The sequence below is a fragment of the Camelus ferus genome, chromosome 32, assembly GCF_009834535.1.
Source record: "Camelus ferus isolate YT-003-E chromosome 32, BCGSAC_Cfer_1.0, whole genome shotgun sequence".
In the NCBI taxonomy this organism is placed as follows: domain Eukaryota; kingdom Metazoa; phylum Chordata; class Mammalia; order Artiodactyla; family Camelidae; genus Camelus; species Camelus ferus.
Window position 1 is genome coordinate 6,348,542 of NC_045727.1, and position 20,927 is coordinate 6,369,468.

At 49.9% G+C, this 20,927-nt stretch overlaps 1 protein-coding gene across 1 annotated transcript in view; it reads right to left on the minus strand.

Moving 5' to 3' along the window:
- The window catches only part of SRRM4 (serine/arginine repetitive matrix 4), a 146,871-nt gene that overhangs the window by 8,151 nt on the left and 117,793 nt on the right, over positions 1–20,927 (minus strand). The window contains exons 8-12 of the mRNA XM_032471356.1: positions 18,688–18,844; positions 5,369–5,673; positions 3,782–3,985; positions 858–968; positions 165–305 (exon numbers count right to left, since the gene is read on the minus strand). Coding sequence (XP_032327247.1) covers positions 165–305; positions 858–968; positions 3,782–3,985; positions 5,369–5,673; positions 18,688–18,844 — 918 coding nt within the window. The remainder of the gene's footprint in view (positions 1–164; positions 306–857; positions 969–3,781; positions 3,986–5,368; positions 5,674–18,687; positions 18,845–20,927) is intronic.

A 20,927-nucleotide genomic window follows, 5' to 3' on the forward strand; every position in this document is an offset into this window, starting at 1 on the left:
GAGGCTTCGAACAGAAACCTCTTTTCAATGGTTGGGGAGGTCCCTGAGTTCCCACAATACTGAAATCCAGCCCTAAGGAGGCCTGGGTAGAGCTTGAGGCCGGAACGTGTGGGAAGAGGGCGGCAGTGAAGGTGGAGACGGTACCCCGGCCCACCTGGCCTCACCTCGTTATCCTCCGCGCCTCCAGGTGGCTCGGGGAGTCTCTCCGGCGCTTCCGCATGGGCGAGTAGGACCGGCGTCTCCGACGAGCTCGCTCGCGCTCCCGCTGCTGCGAGTCCTTCTCGCTGTACTTGGGGTCCCGCTCCCTGAAGGGGTGCGGTGAGGGGGCGTTACTAGCGAATTGGTGTGGGCTGGCTTTTCCGTGTGAGCGAGTGGGAGAGGGGCACTCACTTCTAACCTGTACCCTCCACCCGTCTGTAGCAGGGGATGCGGTCTGCGTGGGGCTGAGGTGAGGGGGTGCGGCTGGGCATGTGTCAGGGCGTCGGCCTTTGAAGGTGGGTATTGCAGGCGTGAGGATGAGAAAGTTAGGTGGGCCCAGGTGCAGAGTAAGAATCAGAACACAGGGATGAGGGGTCGTTTTAGGTGTGTGAAGAGGCGCAGAGCTGGGGATGTGAATTCTGACGTGTGGCTGTCGGAATATTTAGAGTGAGGACATTAGGACTCCAAAGATGTGGTTCGGGCCTCACTGCCATTCCCAATAGGACAAAGGGAACCACTAGGGTGCTTAATCATCTCCCCATCCGTAGGGCTTGACTTGCGAGGAAAGGGCGGGGCTTGGGAAATGCTCCAGAGAGGCGAGTCGGCGAGGCGGAGCCTAGCCCGAGGGGCGGGGTCAGTCCCGGGGGGCGGGGCGGTACCTGCTGGGGCTATAGCGGGAGTAGCTGGGGCTGCGGCGGGATCGAGAGCTTCTGCCAGGCGGGCTCCTCTTGCCAGACTTGGAGGAGTAGCTGGGAGAGCGTGAGGAGGACCTGGAGGTGGGGAGACAGCCTCTGCCGAGCCTGCTGAGCTCCGCAAGGGTCGTCCTGTCTGTCTAGCGTTGTATTCAACCGGTCCCCAGGCCTTTTTATTTCTGGAGGCCAGGCACAGGAACCAAGCCCTTACCTGAGAATGAAATCCCCTCCCTTTTGGATGGTTAATAATAATACGACAGCTTCCTCCTGTTGAGTTCTTACCATCCTGCCCACTCACAGGCTGTGTGACCTTGGGCAGGTGATGTCTCTGTGCCTTTGTTTTCTGATCTGTAAAATGGGCGTGATGGTACTTACCCTATAGAATTGTAAATTGTCAGTAAACTAGGGTAAATCATTTAGCATCTTGGCACAGAGCCAGCACACAGGAAATGTTAGCTATGATTGTTAGATATTTACTATGTGCCAGACTTTGAACTAATGTTTTGTGTGTATTACCTCCTTTAATCCTCAGCAGATCCTAGGATTAGGTACTGTGATCAATCCCATTCTATACATGGGAAACAGAGGCACAGAAAGGTGATGTAATTTGTTCAAGGTCACTCAGCTGGTAAGGGATTTGAACCCAGGTCTGTTTGGCTACAAAGTGCTCCTGACGTCTGCTAGACTATGTTGTTGTGCATCCAAATTACTATTGCAGTCTTCTTCCCTCTCTGCTAATGCCTCCCACTTTTAGAAAACTACTCCCTTGGTTTCTCTACCGGTTTCCCAGGAGTGTCTACCCTTCTTTCTCCAATAGTTTCATCTCACATATGCTATTTGATCGGGTAGTAGTTACTGCCAGGACTGGGAGGGATTACATGGCCACGTGCTCAGTGGGAAAGAGGGCTGTGATGGATTAGCAATGTCTGCTATGGGCACAAGAATGAGCAGGAGGGACACTCTCTCATGCTCTGTTTTTGTCAGCTTTCCCTCCCAGGAACACTAGCAAAATTTTCCTATCTACTCCTTTCAATCTGAAAAGAATTCTTGCTATCAACTGCCCTCACCTAGGTGTTCCTGAGTCTTCTCCTGCTTTCTTAGGTGATCATAATAACTATGCCCATTAAATACTGCCCTGGGACTCTGTTCTTACATGCTGCCCAGGGTGATGAAAGGAGTCTGGACAAGGAGCAGCTCCTCCAATCTTAGTGCCCTGGGACAGTGGCTATGGCCCCTCGAAAATTTGCTTTTGCCAACCTGCTCTTTGGCTATACATTGAGAGATGTTATAAAAAGAGTCAAGATGAAACATATTTTTGGACACATTGAAAGGATATCAGGCATGTTTATCCCCTACACCACATAGTGTCCCTTTTCTGTGGAGCCATAGGAGGCAGTTTTCATACTTAAAAATCAGAAATAACTGCTCTTCCAAGCAACTGGTTCCAATTCTATCTTTTTTGTTAACAATGTAACGGGGCAATCTCCCTTTTTGCTTTGTCTGCCGGGGAGCTCTGAGTCACATTTGCAGCCCACCTCCAGAGCAACTCTAGTCATCCCTTGGTATCTATAGGGGATTGGTTCCAGGAGCCCCCGAGGATACCAAAATCTGCAGATGCTCAAGGCCTTATATATAATGGTACAGTATAATGAACATATTGGCCTTTCATAACCAGGGATGTGAAACCCACAGATACAGAAGGTTGTACAGAATGGTAGGACAGGCCTCTGGCACTTAACCTTCCTCCTGATTTAATTTTATTTCTCTCCTATTTTTCCCTGTTAACTTAATTTGCTCTTCTATTTATACATCTACCATGTTGAATATTTCTGGCAGCTTCCTTGCCTCCTTATTTGAAATGAACTGGCTTTGAAGTAATCACCTAAGTAAGCAACTCTTTTTCGATTGCATGGTTGCAAAAGAGGAACAGCCAGGGCGCTGTTGGAAAATTCCTGTTTATAGAGGGAAGCTGGACTCCATGAAGCCATGAGCTGATTAGATTGGATGGAATCTTCCAATTCCTGAGATCTCACATCTCTGCATTCTGCTATATCATTATTCCAGTTGGGAAAATCAAGCAATAACCAATGGTTATTGGAATTGAGTGGTAAAATGCAAAAATGGGCACAATCCTTCTCTCTGTATCCATGCTCCTTGTGATGTGACATTGCAGCTCCTTCCATTAAGAGGAGCACCCCTTGCTTCTATCTGGGTTGTGATCTTGTGACTTGCTCTGGCTAAGACAGTGGCAGAAGAAGTCATGTCTGTTCCAATCCTAGGAATCCCTGCATACTACTGCTCTCTCCTGGAGCCTTGTCATCACCATGTGAATAAGCCCAGACAAGCCTGTTGGAATACGTGAGGCCACATGGAGAGAAATGAATCAGCCGGGGACATCCAAACCAGGCAGCCCCCAACCAACCACCAGCTGATGGAGGAAACAGGCATGAGTTCAGAAGAACCACTCTGCTGAGCCCAGCCCAAACCACTGGCGCACAGAATCAGAAACGAAGTAACTACTTATTGTTAAGGATGCTGAGTTTGGGGGTGATTTTTATGCCCTGGAAGATAACTGATGCACATGAGCTCATCCTCATGCCAATAAAAACAATCAAAATTGATATTATGTTCCAAGAACTGATCTAAATGTTTTATAGTCCTCAGAACAATCCTTCAGGGTAAATATTGTTATGGTTTTCAGGTTTTCATTTTGCAGGCAAGGAAATAAGGCTCAGAGAGGTTAACTGACGCACAAGGCCACCAGCTAGTGGCTAGTAATGGACAGAATGGGTCTTCACACTGAAGTCTGTCTTGAAAGGACATCTCCAGTCACTCTAACTAGCTCCCTGAGGAGGGAAGTGCTGCAGGGCCAAGGTCAGAAGTGCGCTTACCTTTTCCCAGAGGAGGTGGATCGGCTCCTGGTGTACCTGGGGGAGGCCCGGGGGTTTGGGGATCGGGAGGAGTGACTGGAGGAGTGGCTGCTGGCGTAGGAAGAGCTGCGGGAGCACCCTCTCATGGGGGAGCTCCGGGCTGTGGATGGAACCAAACTGGACTTCTTCACCTCGGTGCATTCCAGACATGGTGACTGAAATCCTCTGCAAGGGGGGAGAACGTATGTTAGCACTGGGTGCCCGCTGGTCTGGGGGCATCTTGAGCTGATACTCACCTCCCTACCTTTGGGAGGTAAGTCTGGTTGGGGGACCTCCAGTGTGTTATCACAGCCCCCAGCCTCAATGCCTCTCCCAACCCTAGACGGCTCAGCTGGTTTTATAATTTTGCCTCTTGCTCCCCCAGACACTGAGCTCCTTGGGACCAGGACTCATGTCTCTCTGGACACTGTTTCCCAGCACCTAGGACAGAGCCTGATACACACATCCTAGGTCATCCATAAACAGCTGTGGAATAAACATGTCGAGCCTCTAAGTGTCCTGGGCGCTTCACAAGCATCATCTCATTTAATCCTCCCAACAACGTTATGAGGTTGGCACTTAATATCCTTTATTTACAGAGAAGACTCAGAAGGGCTAGCTACCTGCGCAAGGCCACCCAGAGTCTCAAACTCCCATCTGTCCAGCTCCAAAGCCCATGTCCCTGCTACCGTGCCAGCCCCTGCCTTCACCGTCTAGGGACCCCCTGATTTAGAGCTGCCGTCTCTTCCATTCCGCCCTCTGCTCATAGCTGACAAGACATAAATAGCCATGGATTTAAAGATCATTTCTATTTCAAAGTGAAAGGCTGGGTCTGAATTATTTAATTTGGCTGTCCACGTAGATCAAATTAAACAGGGAACTGCTCATGCCATGCAGGCTTAATGCCGGTTCTGGAGATAGATTTGTGTTTTAGTCCTGGTGCGCCAGCATCTCATTAACTGAGTTTCTTAACTACGCGGAGCCTCAGTTTTCCCATTAGCTAAAAAAGAGGTATAATAGTACTAGTCCCGTAAGGCTTTATAAGGAGTTTAGGAAGATTATCTAAGGAAAGCATTTGGCATAGTACTGAGCATTTAGTCAGGGCTCCGTAAATAGTAGCTGCTATTATTATTGTTGTTGTTGTTGTTGTTGTTGTTGTTGTTGTTATTGCTGTTCTCAGTACTTCCCGCAGATTGCTCTGAAATATATCAGTACATATCTGGGAGTATCACTGCCTGTTTCTGGAGACACTGATGTTTGCTCTGATCCAGCCCTGGCTCCCAGCCAAGCTTGGGTGTGACCTGAGCCAAGGATGTCTGGAGACAGGCAAACCCAAGGTCAGGTCCATGTGGGGATGCCAAGCTGTTTGTGCAGGACTGAAGCGGGCTATGTGTTGTGGACCAAAGGTGCTGTGCCCTGGAAGAAACTTTTAACTGCTTTAGTGCTAAGCCTTTGACCAGCTTCCTGAAACTGTGGCCGGTACGAACACACTACGTGTGTGGTGCACAGCGCCGGACTGACATGGCGGCGCCCAGGCGGGACCCCCTCCTCCTGCCCAGGCGCACTGACCTTGACTCTCTGCCCCTGCTGGTGGGGGAGAGGTTCTCCAAAGTGGCCCCCTTGTTCTGCGGTGAGGAGGTGGTGAAGGAGTTCCCTGAATCCGAGGTGTTGCCGCTGTTGGGGTCCTGGCTCTTGTTCAGGCCCCCACTGGGGCTCCCCTTCTCCGGACCCCGCGACCTGGCTGAGCTGATTTGCGTGGAGGGTGGCGAGGAGGTGTCGTTGCCTGAGTCGTACTCCTGGGAGCGTCCTCGGGAGGTGGTGAGCGGGCTGGCTGTTTTGGTCAAAAGGTCAACAGCAGACCCCGACCCAGTGATCTGAAAGCAAAAACACCCATTGGACCCGGCTGAGCGCCGGGCCTGTGGGCTGTGTCTAAAAAACCAAGAAATGTTTACCATCATGATGCACTGTAACGAAAGGAAAGAGAGGAGAGGAAAGAAGAGACGCCAAAAAACAAAAGCACAAATTCCTGAAAGAATACCACAGAAAGGAGATCTTTTTTTTTTTTTACCCCCTACTAGGATAACTGGAAGGTTTAGGTATCATGCAGAGAAAAAGCATGCGATCCAGATTAAACAAAAGAAAAAGGAAATTATACAAAATTTAATTTCTAATGAATTAACTCAAACAAAAGAGACAACTTAAGAGAAAGGGGGGGGGGTGTAAACACCCTTAATCTAAAACAATAATAAAAATAAACAAAGAGGGTGGGGGAAAGAAAGGAGACTATGGGCCTGAAAAAATATATCTTGGAACTTAAAAACAAAATGAAACAAAAAAGGAGATAAAGCCAAAATTTTAAATATCAACCAAATCCTCAACGAATTTGACTTTTCTTTGTTTAAAGAAAAAGTCGCCTGAATAGAACCCTGAACAAATATCACATGGGGAAAAGAAATGAAATAAAGATGAGAGGTTTTTATTTATTTTTTTAATATAAAGTCAAGGTCATAAAATAATATTTTAGTAGTTTTCAACTAAAGGGGAAAAGAAAGGTGGGGGGACAAAAAAAAATGGAAGTCAAATTGTCTGACTGAAAACAAATGAAAAAAAAGCTCTCTACAGATTTTTGCGTGTGTCCTTTTCCCCCTGGAGAAGGTAGCTAAGGCTCTTGATTGGCTTCTAATAAATTCTCTCATGTCTTTGCGGATTATATCCACTTACCAAGCAAGAACTCCTCCTTTAGTAGGTAGGTAAGGTGTAAGAGAAAGGGAAGAGCGGGCAAGGTGAGTCCATCATTAGAGTCGCAAATGACAAGAAAAAACACACACCTTTCTGTACATCCTCACACTTGGCCCTGAGCTTTGGGTTTTGCCTTTTCAGTGTTCTTGACAGGTGAAGCATCACTTCCGGTTGGTTTCCTCAGTCAGGGGACCTCAAGCCATCAACGCTAACCTCGTCAGTCCCTTCACACCCAAGCTGGATCAAGAAACCCTTGCTGAAAACGCAAATGGCGGCTGGAGTTGGCATCTATCTTAAGGTGTCAAGACCAGGGATTGGGGGGAAGGACAGACACAGGGAGGGTGTGCTTCCAACAAATGGCTCTGGGGGGGCTTTTGGGGTGATTGGGAATGAGGAGGGGTCTCCAGGATCCTGTGTGGGGCTGATCTAGGACAGATCAAGGAACAAAGGAGGTGATGGAGAGCCAGCCCTCGGGAAGGCTACAGTGGATTTAGAAGCACAATGGATGGTTTTCTTTAAACATTCAGACCAGTCTTCTGGCTGGGATGACATAGAGGGTTTGGTTCTGGTCCCCACCAACAGTACCACAGAAGAGGGACCTCTGCGCTGGGTGTCCTCCAGCGATAACCATCTCCAGGGGGTGAGAAATTTGTGGGGCTAAGAAGGCACCACTTGGAAACTACACCCCCCCGGCACCGAGATTACTCTCTGGGTACCTGAAATCCCATCATTCTGTTCAAATGGCCCCTGAGCCCGCTTCCAGGCTCATCCTTGGATCTGTTCTCCCAGGGGTAGACCATGCTTCAAGTGCGCACATCCCTAGGGGCAAGCATGGCCATGTGAACAGAACTTGGGTGTTCGGGCTGAGGTGTCCACGTGCACGTGTGGGAGGGAGGTCCATCACCCTGTTGGAGGGTGCAGGATGCGGGGCAGGGGAGAAAGGGAGGGGCCAGGGCTCCAGGGCAGATTCTCCCCACACTGCCATGTTGTGGCCTGGCACTCAAGGGGTCTGAGATTCTAAATCCAAATCTGACCTTCCAGATCATTTCAAAAGTATGTTTGCCAAGATAAGGGGACGTATGTCATCTAAAGTTTGCTGGCTTGATTTATAAACATTTATAGCTATAGTATGTGGCCCTCTTAGACGCTTGTCCCAGGCCCTACAAACGTGAGTGCGGTCTCACCATCAAAAGCCTGCTTCCCCCAGCCCAGTTTCTCCCGTGCTCCTTGGGCCTAAAGAAGGGGGCTTTTTGGGCTTTCTTAAGGAATTTTTTCTGCCTTCTCAGCAGTCGTTCATGAGGGGGAGATACAGAAACACCACAACTGTGAGAATGACCGAGACGATGCCACCAGCTCAGGACGTCAGTTCCTGGAGCTGGGGAGGCGGGATTTCCTTTGTGGATTCTCCCAGGAGGCTCTGCGCACAGACAAGGTGACGATCCAGCTTTACCAGGTTCCACCCAGCACAGTTACCACTGTTTCTGCTTGGCAATCTGCCTAGCTTTGCTGTGGGACAAGGGACTTCAAAATGACGTTGCCCAAGTAGGGTTTTCTAGAGTGAGACTTCTTTAAAAATTAAGGTAAAGGCCCTTTGTCCCGTTCAGCTCCTTTTGGTCTTCCCGTTTGCAGGTTGGATACCATATTTTTCCCACCTCTGGGAGTTCGGTGGCAACATGAGCATTTCCATCGCCTCTGTCGGGAGAATGAGGAAGCATCATGCCAGACAGTTGGACCCTGGGACCTGGGATCTCAGGCTGGGGCTTGATCTGGGGATGGGCTCATGGAAGCTTTGCCTCAGAGATGGTGAATGTTTCGTAGCCAGTATATCACGAGTGAATGAGGCAAGCCGTCCTGGAGGGAACCAGGCTGGACTATAACTCGAGTGAATGGGCCTATGAGTATGATGATTTCCATTATCTTGTGGCTGGCTGGCTGGCTAGCCCCTAGGCTAGGCCGTTCCCACCTTGACTACTAATTTCACAGCATGTGCCCTGTTGCACCATGGGTCCCCAGGGGCCAGGATGTCCTGAGCAGAAGGCTGCTCGGGGCTAGTGGATATAGAAGGGGATTTTGCCTTTTTCACGTCCTCAATCCCACACTCTGAGCTCATGGGGCCACTTTCAGAGTGTCCCTACCTGACTGTGACTACTCTCCACATGTAACTTGTGTGATTTGAATTGAAAACTCCATAAAACATCGTGCTTTTCCATCATCACTGGCAAACAGAGACAAAGGTACTAATGAAATATTCTCCTTGCGTTGATCCTGGTGCCTGAAAATACCATCTTCTCCTGCTTGTTCAGAAGTCTCATTTCTTTGGATGGATCTAAATTCTTTGACATTTGTGACAATGCCCTTTACAAACCAGCCCTGCATCCTCCACAGACCTCATCTCTTCCATACACCTCCTGGCCCCCCACAGCCTTAAGCCAATTGACTGGATAAAGTTCTCTTGGTTCCGCCCTTACAGCTTGCTCTCCCAACCCCAGGCCATTTGCACATGCCACCCCCCCATCTAGAACATTTCCTCCCTCTTCCTCACTTCACATGGCTAAAGTTACTCACCCTCCAGTTTATATATCACCTCCTCTAGAAAGTCCTTTCTGAGCCCCAGGCCAGGATAGCATAAATCTCTTTCTTCCATTTATTCTTTCATTCATTCACTCATTCAAAAATGAGTGGCTTCTGTTTGCCACAGTACTGTTACTCCCTGAGGTAACTGCTTGTTTTACCGCCTGCCTCTGCATCTGGGTGAGAGCTTGTTGAAGGTAGAGACCATGCATGACTGGTTCAGTGCTCTACCCACCAGTACCTGGCACAGAGAAGGTGCTCAGTAAATCTTGCTGAATGAACAAAGCTGCTTAGAAGTTTGAGCTTGGAAGCCTGGACCCATCCTAACTTAACTCATTGGTGGAGATAGCTGGGTGACCAGGCCTTGTTGGGGTCCAACAGAGTGAATGCCAACTTGGGAAATTAAATGGATTTTAAAGGAGGAACTGGCCTCCAGCACACTCAAGATAATTCTAGGAAAGTAGGTGGGCCCCTGGCTGGAAAATTGGGGTCTTGAGAGCAGCTCAGGGCTGGGTATGTGAGCCAGAGAGAACCTCTAGGATCAAGTTTTGTGTCCTGGCCTGTGGCAGAGAGCAGGCTCTTCCTCCCAGCCCTCCTCAGACCTAGGGCCCTCCGAGAAAGCACACGGGGGCACCATCAACAGATACTCAAGTTCCAGGCTAAGGTGAGACGTTCCAGACCTGAGGACCCTTACAGAGGAGCCAAGCGGTGCTGCGTCTCCTTCCCGCCTTTGCCACCCTCAGCTGTTTCGGGAGTTCAGGTTAAAAGATGCACTGGGTCTGGCCACTTGCACATCACAGGGCTGCTGGCCCACACAGTGACTTTGTTCTGACGCTACAAAGGTCTCCTCCTGGATCAGGAATTAGGAAACAGCACCCCCTCTGGCCAATGAGAAAAAAGACAACACCTTTATGTGGGCTGAAGCCGCCCCAAGTCAGTTTTCTCAGCTGCATTGACAAAGGGAAGGTAGGTGGGGTTTAACTCTAAAGCCAGTCACCCCTGTACGGGGCACAACCAGCAGAACATAACATCCCAAGCAGGTGCTGGGTATGCAAATCTTCTCACTCTGTTTGACTTGCTTAAAGGATTATTTTGAGGGTCGGGGCGAGAGGTGGTGGCCTGATGACATTCACTCCAGCTTCTCCCAGCTGAGCTCTACTTGGTTTTGTTTTGACAAGTCTTGACGGTCTGTGTCTATATTTCCAGGTGGTAGAGATGTCTTAGTCAATTCAGTAGGGATGTCTGGATAGTTTAATAGGCTCTTAGCCTCAGACTCCACTTTCTCCAGAGCTCTGCATTCACCCCACACAGAGGAGGAAAGATACAATCGAGGGGAGCCGAAGGCAGACTGTGTGTGTGGGGGTGTGTGTGTGTGGGTGTGATGCCAAGACAACGCAGAGCAGATCTTCAAGTCAAGGACATCATGACAGGCAGACAACAGAGGCCTCTGTGCTCTTGCAAGAATTCTTGCCCTTGTGTCCTGTCCCTGAGTGTCTCCTTCCTAGTCAGATACTCACTCCCACTCCACCACGTAAGATGCAAACTGCTGCCCACTGGATGCTGACCTGAGAGCACGGCTCGCCCCTGCTCCTCCCTGTCTCTCAGAATTCATCTTTGAGGAGTTCTTCTTCATCCGTTGGGAATTTCTCTTCTAATCACATAACTGATCTCCGCCCCCGTATCCCCAGCCTAGCTGCAAAAGGGTCCTCAAGACGCCTGCTGGGAGGAGTCATCCTAGACCCAGCGCTGTCCAGGAACAATGCCCTCCTGGTACCGGGGACCCCCGTTTAAGACCTGGGACCCTCAAACCAGGGCTTTCTTCTTTGGTCCACTCTGACCCCTTCCTCCAACTCAGCCTTGCCCTTCCTTTTATGTCTTCACAAAGGCCTATCGGTGGGGGGAGGGGAGCTTGGCGTGAAAATTCAGTTCCTGTAAGATTGGCTTAATCACCAAGTGAAATAACACCTGTCTTCAAAAGGATTCTCCTAGAAGCTGAGACAGGAATTTGGATGCTAGCAGTTTGAGGTCCAGTAGCCTCTATAGGGGAGTGAGGCAATGAGATGGGGGAGAGAAGGATCCAGATTAAGATCTGTTATCAAACCAGCTGGAGGACACTTGGGAACCAGTGCAGAACTGGCTTCAGAGTTAATCCCAACCAAGGAGGGAGCTGGGGTATTGATACATCAATTCCCCACCGCTCATGGGTTAAAGGCTGCTCCCCGGGGGTGTCAACTCTCTAGTAGGTCCAAGCTGCCACACAGCCCAGCACAATGGTCTCTGGCAGCCAGAGAACATTACCCGGTAGCTGGAAGTCGGCAGTGTGTGAGGTGGGGAGGGTGAGGGGATATAAGCAGACAGCATCTGTCTCAACACTCCAAATCACCATTGGAAAACTGGCAGGCTGTGTTACACTTTGTTTCAGATACGCTTTCTTTCACCCACTTAGGAGCTAAACAAATTCATGTTCGACAGTAAATTTGAATGAACTGTCAACATTACAGAGTGGGGCAGATTCACATAACAACCCTATTTCTAGTTCATGCTGAAAAATAGGAAGATCTGGCAACACTGAGTCCCCATTCCTGCTTGGTAATAACTGGCTGTGAGTAATTGCAGCTGCCCCTGTCAGGCAAGGCACCAGCATTCCTGGCCCCAGGCCCCGTGCGGGTCCCTGCAGCTTACATCTATCAGCTGCCTGGCCCCTGAGACATCTTCGTCTGCGGCCCTCTGCTCTAAGTGCTCGCTGCTACCTGGATCTCTCTGAGAGCAGCACAAACATGGTGCATCTTGTGTGTTTCACGTCTCCCTTCCAGAACCAGGAAATGGATTGTTCCATCCTCCCCATTTCTGCCCTTTCAATCCCTCCAGGACGGTGTCAGGGAAAGCCACCAGGAGACCAGAGCCATGAAGCCGTATCCAGACCCCAGAGCTATTACAAGTGCTTCCCTTCTGGGTCAGGATCACCAATCTCAGATATGATTTTTTTTTTAAAGGAACAAACTGCTTTTCACAAACTCAAGGCCACTGGGAGAAAACAAACATATACGTTCCCTTTATTCTCCTGGCCCCCTCAATGTGAAGCTCCAGTTTTTGTTTTTGTTTTCTTTTGAACTCATAAGCTTGCCTCATTTCCTGGTTCCTTAATATACTCAGTGTTAACACTTGGGTTTTTCTAATAAGTAATTAAATCCCCCCCCACGAACTCCAGCTCCCAGTGTTTCACTGGGAGTCTCTCTCAGCCCTCCAGGGAAGCCGGCACTGTTATTTATTGTTTTCGTTTCAAATCATTATTTAATCAAGAATGGGGAAAAAAAGGCAACCTCTCACTTACACTTCAAAATTTAATTTCAGCTGAATTCCGAGATCAAGAGGCAGCACGGCCTAATAGGTTACAAAAATACAATCAAGAAGAGAATTCCAATTAAACTGAACAAGTCCATTTACCGAGCTTCAAATGGCCCCATGGAGAGAGATGGCTATAAATTTTTTTTCCCTCCCTGCCATATGGGGGACTGGAAATTCTCATGTGAACGCAGCGCTACATGGCAGAGCTTTTAGCTAGAGGGTTCTGGTTATTTCTTCTTTTCTTTTTTTAATCCTTTTGTTTCACAAAGACATTAAGTTTATTTTCCTCTCTGTTGTTCATCTTCCTTTGCACACTAATTTGGAAGACAGCAAAAGAATGGATTCATTGACCTGTTAGGAGTTCATTTGAGAGGCGGCGGTGGGGGATGGAGAAAGACAGGGAGATCTGCTGAGGGTGGCGGAAAGATGCTGAAGTTCTTAGGGCTAGGTGGGCCCCCAAGGGGCTGTGCGCTGAAGCTGACCTTGGACCCAGGATGAGGTCTGGCCTCCTCTCTCCCCTCCCTCCATCGGGAAGCTGAAAGGGACTGGCAGTTTCAGCCTCGCCATTTCTCCGAAGCCCCTCCTGATGGCCCTCAGCCCACTTGTTCTCGAAAATTTCCACATGCATCCTGTTAGGCAAACTGTTCATCAGCCCAAATAGAAACCAGAAAAAAAATAAGTTCAATGGAATGGGGTTTTCATCCAACTAAATGCATTTGCTTTTAAAGCCTCAGCCTTTCTTCTGTGTCTGTTCCACCATTTCTGCTGGAAAATGTCCCTGTCATTAGAGAAAATGGTGGTTTTCTTTTTTCTGTCCTTGCTTGGCAAAAGTGAAAGTGGGCAACGCTCTTCCATTTTTCCATCGAAAAAGAAATAACTGGCCCCACAAATCCCCAAGTCTCACGCCCCCACCTTCTTCTGCATTTTGGCCCCTTCTCTCAGAGACAATGGACAGCACTGGAGGTTGAACCTCCCAGTTTGAGCAAGAGCCCGAAGGCTTCTGCCGAACGTGCGAGAGCCTGGGTCAGAGGTCGGAAGGCTGGACCATCCAGAGCTGCTCCCTCAGCCTCATTTTCCCTGTTTGCAAAGTGGGGAGCATACCTCCATTCCGCCAGCCTCCCGGAGCTGTTCTGAAGCTCCCCTGAGCCCTTGGATATGGTAAGCTTTCTGGGGCCAGAGTTACCTCAAAAACACCATGTCTGGGTTTATTTGGGACAAGTTTAATTAAGCCACCGTGATGACACAGAACAGCACTAGCAATCGCTCTATGTGGAGTGTTCCGTCCTGAGCCTCGGGCTAAGTTTTTCTCACAGAACAGAAGCTGCCTGAGGGCAGGAACCTGGTCTGTCTTGCTCACTGCTGTCCACCCAGTGCCTGGCACACAGTAGGCGCTTAATGACTATTTTAAAAATGAATGGATACCTTATCTCGCCCCCTCCTCCAACCACTCTAGGAAGTAGGTATGATTATTTGTTCAAGGTACAGGTGAGGGCACAGAGGCCCAGCAAAATCAAAGGACATGAGGGAGGTCAAGTAATTAAGCCCGTGGACTCTGAGGGCAGACTTTCTGGGTTCGAATCCTAACTTCTCCATGCAATAGCTGCCTTTTACTTCATTTTCCTAGGCTGTGGTTTCCTCACTGTAAAACGAGGATGCTAGCAGCAGCTCCCTTGGGAGACTATTACAAGAAATCAATGAGATGACACAGGGAAAGAAGTCCGCCTAGCACCTGGCACGCAGTGGGTGCTCAGGAAGCATGAGTTGCTGCTGTTACCCAGCCTCACAGGGAGCTGAGCTCGAGAAGTCCGGGGTGTCCCGATCTGCTCCAGAGCCCTGTCTTCACTGCTATCCTCTGCCGCGTCCTCCTGGTCACACATTTCATGAGGTCCTCTTTTATGGAACCCCAGTTCTACTTTTTTGGGGAGTGGCATCTGTGCAGGGTTTTGTTGCCAAGGATTCTGTGGCAATTGTTGGCTCAAGCTGGAGGCAGAAGGAGGGGAAAAGGAGCCTGCCCTCTTCTGGGTCCAGCTTCAGTCTTCATCAGCCCCTTTTAGGTTCCTTCTGCAGTTAGGGCAGGCTTAACAGAGAACCCCATGCTACAGGGAAAGGGCTTGGCCAAACCTTGGGGCTACGACCTCTCTATCATCCAGTTGGCCCTCTGGCTATCAGACTAAGCTTCTGAGATACAAGCCATGATTCATACCAGCTCCCCTTTCTAATTGGGCTACCTAACCCACTTCACCTCTCTGAGCCTCAGTTTTGCCATCTGAAAAATGGTCATAATCATTGCATCTATCTAAAAGAACTGTTTTGTCAATCAAATGAGGGGAAAAAAAACCCGTGTAAAGTATGTGACCGTGCCTGGCATATAGCAGTATTTCCCCCTCCCTTCATTCATCAGTCATCTCAGTTGGGGGAACTCCTATTCAACCTTCAAAGCCCAGCTCACATGTTCCTTTATTTGTAAAGCCCTCTCAGACACCAAGACCTCTTAGACACTGTCTGGTCCCTCCTCTGTGGTCCTACTACACATTGTACTTGCTTCCATCACCACCAGGGGTGATACACAAAATATCCAACAATTGGTTGAGTTGAGGTACTGCCCCATCTGAAGGTAGCTGGTCTTGGCACTGAAGGGTTGTCAGGTAATTACTTTTTAGCTGGGTGGGGGTTACACCCCCAACTAGGGTGCGAGTATTTGAATATTTTAACAACGGAGGAGGTCCTGGTGCTCACTGACTCAGTCTCAGCCCTGATGGCAAGACTTACCCTACTGTACTGCAGCCTCCTGTTGACGACTAGACTGTGAACTCTGGAATTCAGGAAAAGTGTATTTTCATCTCTGTGTCTCCCTAATGCCTTGAGCAGAGATGACAGAGTGTAGATAAGGAAAGAATGAGGCCATGAAGGGTTGACCCTTTGGGACCTTCCATTTGGATTTGGGCTCTGACCAAGTGAGAGGGCTTCAGGTTATTTTTAGCTCACCAACTAGGATTTCAGCGAGACACAACCCATATTTGCATATTCATATATGCAAACAGGGCCCCTTGATGTAATGTACCAGTCTTAGACTTTTTAAAGAGCTGTGCATACGAGACGCATCTAATGGAGCATGGTAGGAACCAGGGCATAGAAGACCCTTCACTCCCGGGAATTCTGTTCACCCCTGGAACCCCATCTCCTGCCCTGGAATTCTACCTCCATCCCAATTGCAGTCTTCATTCCCTGCTTCCATTGGCTAGTTTCTCGGTTGTTGCCTCCTCTGCCCTAACCTAACCCTCACCCTAATTCCCTGCCCTGCTTGCTGACCTCCTATCCCATCTCAGCATTAACTGTTGTGCACTTTGTTTTACAGTTTTTACTTCCTTATAAGAAGGTACAGACTGTTTCTTATTCACTGGATCTTGAGAGTCACGTCAGAGCTGACCTTTTACAGATGTTCAGTAGATAACAGGTCGATCTCAACAAGTGATTGAACAGGTGACTCAGTGACAATGATTTTGCTGTTCTCTTTGGCTGAGAGTTTGGCAAAATCTTGGGGCCAGGACTCTTAGAAAACCTTTGGTCCAACCTGGCATCCTCCTCCCTCCCTGCCTTTGCAGGAGAGGGGATGAGAACAGGCCCAGCGTGGAGAGTGCTCCGAGGACCAGACTGGGTTGGGGCGGGGCATCCAATGTACCCAGGAGTCAGGGTGAGGCTAGCCATGTGGGCTGCAGCTGCCATCCAGGACGGAAGGGCTGAAAGCGGGGGAGGCAGGGGTCCTAGCTCTAGTCTCAATTCGTGCACCGACTAGCCTGGGCCTCGAACCATCCTACTAGGCCGACCACTCCACTACCAGGACTACCATCACTCCAACAGCTACTGCTTTTATCGCTACTATGATTTCCACTGCTAACACCCCTGCTGCGACTGGCCACGGCCAGCCGCCCTTACCGAGCATCTCTGTTACACTCTCAAATTTCTACTTCCATTAACTCATCACACCCACCCAACACCCCTCTATGAGGTAGGTCTTATGACTGTCCTCATTGTGCAGATGTGGAGAAAACTGAGGCACCGACACTTTATGTAACCTGCTCGAGGTTCTACAGTTGGAAAATATGGAGCCAGCCCCTGGAATGTCACCATCGTAAAAACCCGCTCCTCTGCAGAGTTCTGTCCCGTGCAAGCCCTGGGCTCAGCTGTTCACAAAACCATTTTGCTTTCGTCCCAACAACAAGGCTTTTGAAGAAGAGACTTATTATCTGCATTATTTTTTTGTGACAGATGAGGAAACTGCAGCTCCAAAAGGTTTAAGTAACTATCCCTCGCTTGGAGCCAGGATTTGACCACATAATCCTAATCCCGTGTTTTTAACAACTCTGACTTGCTGCAGCCCATAGCGGTAATTTCTTGTCTGTGAGTTCCGGATCTCTTTTTGAAACTGGGGCGTTGAGTGAGTTGAGCTCTCAAGGCTTCTGCCTTCGGGGTACGAATGAGTTTTCAGCTCTTCTGATAGGATCTGGGCCCACAGTGGACATCACCACTTTAAGAACCAATAGCCAATCTGGTACCTCACTAGCTGTGGTTGGAAGGACCACCTTTTTTTTTTTTTTTCACATCTTGGACCTGACTGATTAGGAAACCACCCCAGACACAAACCCACTGCTCCCAATGGTAGTTTTTAATGAGGGTCCGTTGGGGGCACCACATGGGCTGCCACAAATACCATGACCGGGGGACCGGGTGGCTTTTACTAACTGAAGAACATTCTTCTACCTCTCATGGCTCATATTTCAAGTTGATTTCTACCTTTGTAGCCATTCCCCTGGGAGACAAGTGGGCTAACCTTGTTCATCGTCCAGCGGAGGCTGGAGTGGTAAGAGGATTTATCCAGCCAAGCCAAGACTTGAACCCAGGCCTCCGGACTCTTTGCCTTACTGGGAAGAACTTTCATAGGACATTCGGGGAGGGGAGAAGGCAGGTGGGCACCTTCCATCTGCAAATATCAGCAACTACAGGCAGCTCTACAAAGGAGGGGCCTGGGGAGAGTTGTGGATGTGTTCAGCGAGGCAGAGGATTTGGGCAAAATTAGACCTTGGTGATACAGGGTGCCTTGGCTGGTATAGAAGAGTTGCCCAGAATGCACAGCAGGTAAGAACTGTTACGGCAACCAGACCCAGCTCGTAGCCACCGTCACCGTCTGTCGACCTTCCAGTGAGAGCCCCTGAGCTGCTCCTTACACCCACCGCACCCTTTCAAGGGAGCAGCTCTCTGAGCTGCCAGCCGCAAGTGTAGGCTAAGTCAGCGTAGACTCTCCTCCTGCCTGTGCGTCTGTCCCTCTAGAAGCTACAAAAGGCCTTTATATATTTTACGTTATTGGATACCCCGCAACAATCCCATATGGAAGTGGTCTTATTTCAAATTCACCAATGAGAAAACTGAGTTTCAAAGACATTAAGTGACTTTCCCAAAGTCACACAGCTAGGAAGTGGCAAAGTTGGGACTTGAGTTCAGATCCGACTCCAAATCCCTTGCTCAGGAAACTTCCTGGCATCAAACCCTCTGAAGTCACATCCCAGCCCCTCCTCGGTGACCCAGGGACCATTGTGTGATCCCATTCAGTGCCGGGTTGTGAAACTGGATTCCCTCTTGCTTTGCTCTGTGGCGTCACCCCAGACCTTAACCTCTCTGAGTCTTGGCTTTTCTGTCCCATCCGTGGAAGGGATGAGTGAGGGCAGCTGTGCCCTCAACTCCTCGAGACCTTGCATGGACACGAGAGGACACAGGTCAAGTGCTATATGAGCTCCTTGGAGGAAAATTCTCGTCTACATTCAAGGCTGTGTTTATACAAGTGAAATCAAATCCCAGCTGCAGCCTAGCTGGCGTCAAAGATGCAGACTTCACTGCAAAGCTGGAGCGCCTCTGTTACGTCAAGGACCCCTCTTTCCTTCCTCCCCAAAGAAACCGCCTACGGTGTCTGACATGTGCATTCCTGTAGATGTCACTCTGGAGACCAATATATATTTTCAACATTTCCCTGATAAAAAGCCCCCCCCCCCCAAATCCCCAAGCCAAGTGCTGCCAAAGGCTGGCGAATGACCATTTGGTTAATCAATGGGGAGGTCTGAGATGGGTGGGGTATTTGCCCGAAACTGAATCAAAATGTGTGGTAGGCTGCCCTGAACTTGTGCCTCCACCTCCCCCCAGCGTCATGGCCAAGACTGGCAGAGGAGGCTGTGCGGAATACTTACTACACCCCTGGCCGACAGGAAGCTGAGCATCTGGAGGGGCTGGCTGGGCGGGGGGCTGGACCGGGCCTCAGGGCTGGCCTTGCAGAGGGTCTTGGAGCAGCGGCGGGAGTGCCTTCGGCGGGACTTCCGCCCTTCCTCTGGGGACCGGCCGCGGTGCCTGGGTGTAGGGGAGAGAGACCTGAGGGTCTTTTAATGGGGAGCATGGCACAGAGGTGGCTGAAGGACCAGCAGGATCTGAAGACAGCCGAATGTGTTTGGGTGTGTCTGTATGAACTACATGTGCATCTATCCATCCATTCATCTATCCATCCATCCATCCATCCCTCCATCCATCCATCCATCCACTTACCCATCCATCCATCCATCCATCCATATATCCACCTACCTGTCCCTCCATCCATCCATCCATCCACTTATTTGTTCACATGACAACTGTTTATTCACGCACCTGGCACTGCCTGGGGGCTGCAGATGCAGCTGTGAAGACAGGAAGGGTCCCCATTCAGTTTACTGTCCTTTGTGTGCTTGTGTGACTGTCTGCCTGCCTGTTTGTGTCTGTTATGTGACTGTGTGTATGTCTGGGTGTGTCCATCTGTGTTTTCATGTGTTTGTCTATAAATATAGCTGCGTATATCTGTGTGTCTTCGTGGATGTGACTTCACCATCTGTGAAACAGAGGCATCTTATTGACTGTCACCCAAAACTTTTGGAAAAAAAAAATCTGACAAAAAATGACAAAGATGCCTTCTGTGAGCTTGTCGGATCTAGATTTGGTTGTCCGTCTGCAGTGGAAACCAAAGCCCTCTCTGACTCCCTGGAAAGGGCATATTTGGACTCTGCATTACCCATTAGCTCTGAGTCATAGCAGTAATAAAAATAACACCTTACGGATTTGCTTGGCACTTGTAAGCCCCTCTGAAGGTGCTTTCCCAGTCCTCTCTACAACTTGAAGCCCTAGGGTAGGTATTACTTTCTGATCTTCAGATGAGAAAGTTGAGGCTCAGAGATGTTTAGGGACCTGCCTGAGGTCACACAGCTTGTAAGTGGCAGAACAAGGGCCCCTGTGGAAACCAACGCCTCTGGTTCCTGAGCCGGAGTGTCCCTCTCTGCCCTGGGACCTCCAGATCATTTTTCTATGGAGTGTGTGGCCCAAGGGCCAGCTCCCAGGTTGCTCCCATGCCGGCTGGAGTGTCCCCCAGCCCAACAGGCACTGAGGAACTGGGGCTGCCACTCCAGCAGGAGATGTGGCAGCAGAAGGAGGGCTGCAGCTGGGGCTGCAAGGTGAGGCATTTCCCTGAGAGGTAATCTCCGAGAAGGTCAAGTGCGGGGCACCGAGAGTCTGCAAGCAGGCCCTGCACCATCCTCCGGCTAGGCTGGGCTGGAAGTGAAGGGCTCAGGTTTAGTCATACAGACCTGGGTCCCAGTCCCAGCTCTGCCAGTCACCGTGACCTTGCTCAGACCCCTTTGCCCACCAACCCGCAGTGTTCTCCACTATAAATGTCAGAAATGCAGCTGAGCTCAGGGCACCAATGCCCTCCAGACAAAGCCCACTGGGAGTGCGCTGTGGCTGAATGAGCGAGCATCTTTATGGCTCCCTGCAGGGACGGAGAACACACACCATGGGGAAGTGGAGGATGTCTTTGTCCGAGGGTGTTAGAGAGAACCCAGGATGAGCGTGTGGTGGGTGCCTCTGGGGAGCATTTAAAGAACTGGGGCTTTGTTCTGGATTGGATGCTGCCAGAAAGTGGAGGTCATTCTCTGACTGGGTGTCCTCATAATTATCCAGAAAGAGGGCAGACTGACTGAGGTCCAGGCTATAACTGGTAAAGAAGCAACAGTCACTCATATCCACCAGGCTAGAGAGAGATGCTGGTCTCTTCTGTGTTTTGGACAAAGTTTCTGTTTCATCTGGGCTCAGATCTGATTCCAGAAGGATCTTGTTTCTGTCTTGATCACATAGGGTCACAGAGCAGCCTTGTCTGAGGGGGACATTCTTTGAAACTGTCGCTGTTCAGTGGGGACACCAAGGCCCCCCGGGGATGGTACCAGACGCCAGGGGCTGCGTCTCCTTCTTAAATGCCTTCACTCTCGGCTCCACATTCACCTCTCCGGCGAGACTGAAAGATGTCTGCTGCCTTGGCCCCACCCCATCCAGCTTAGGTCAGAATGTCAAGAGGTGGGATCCAGGCCCTGGCATCTGTAACAACTTCCAGGTCGACCACAGCGCCGCCAACGCGGAG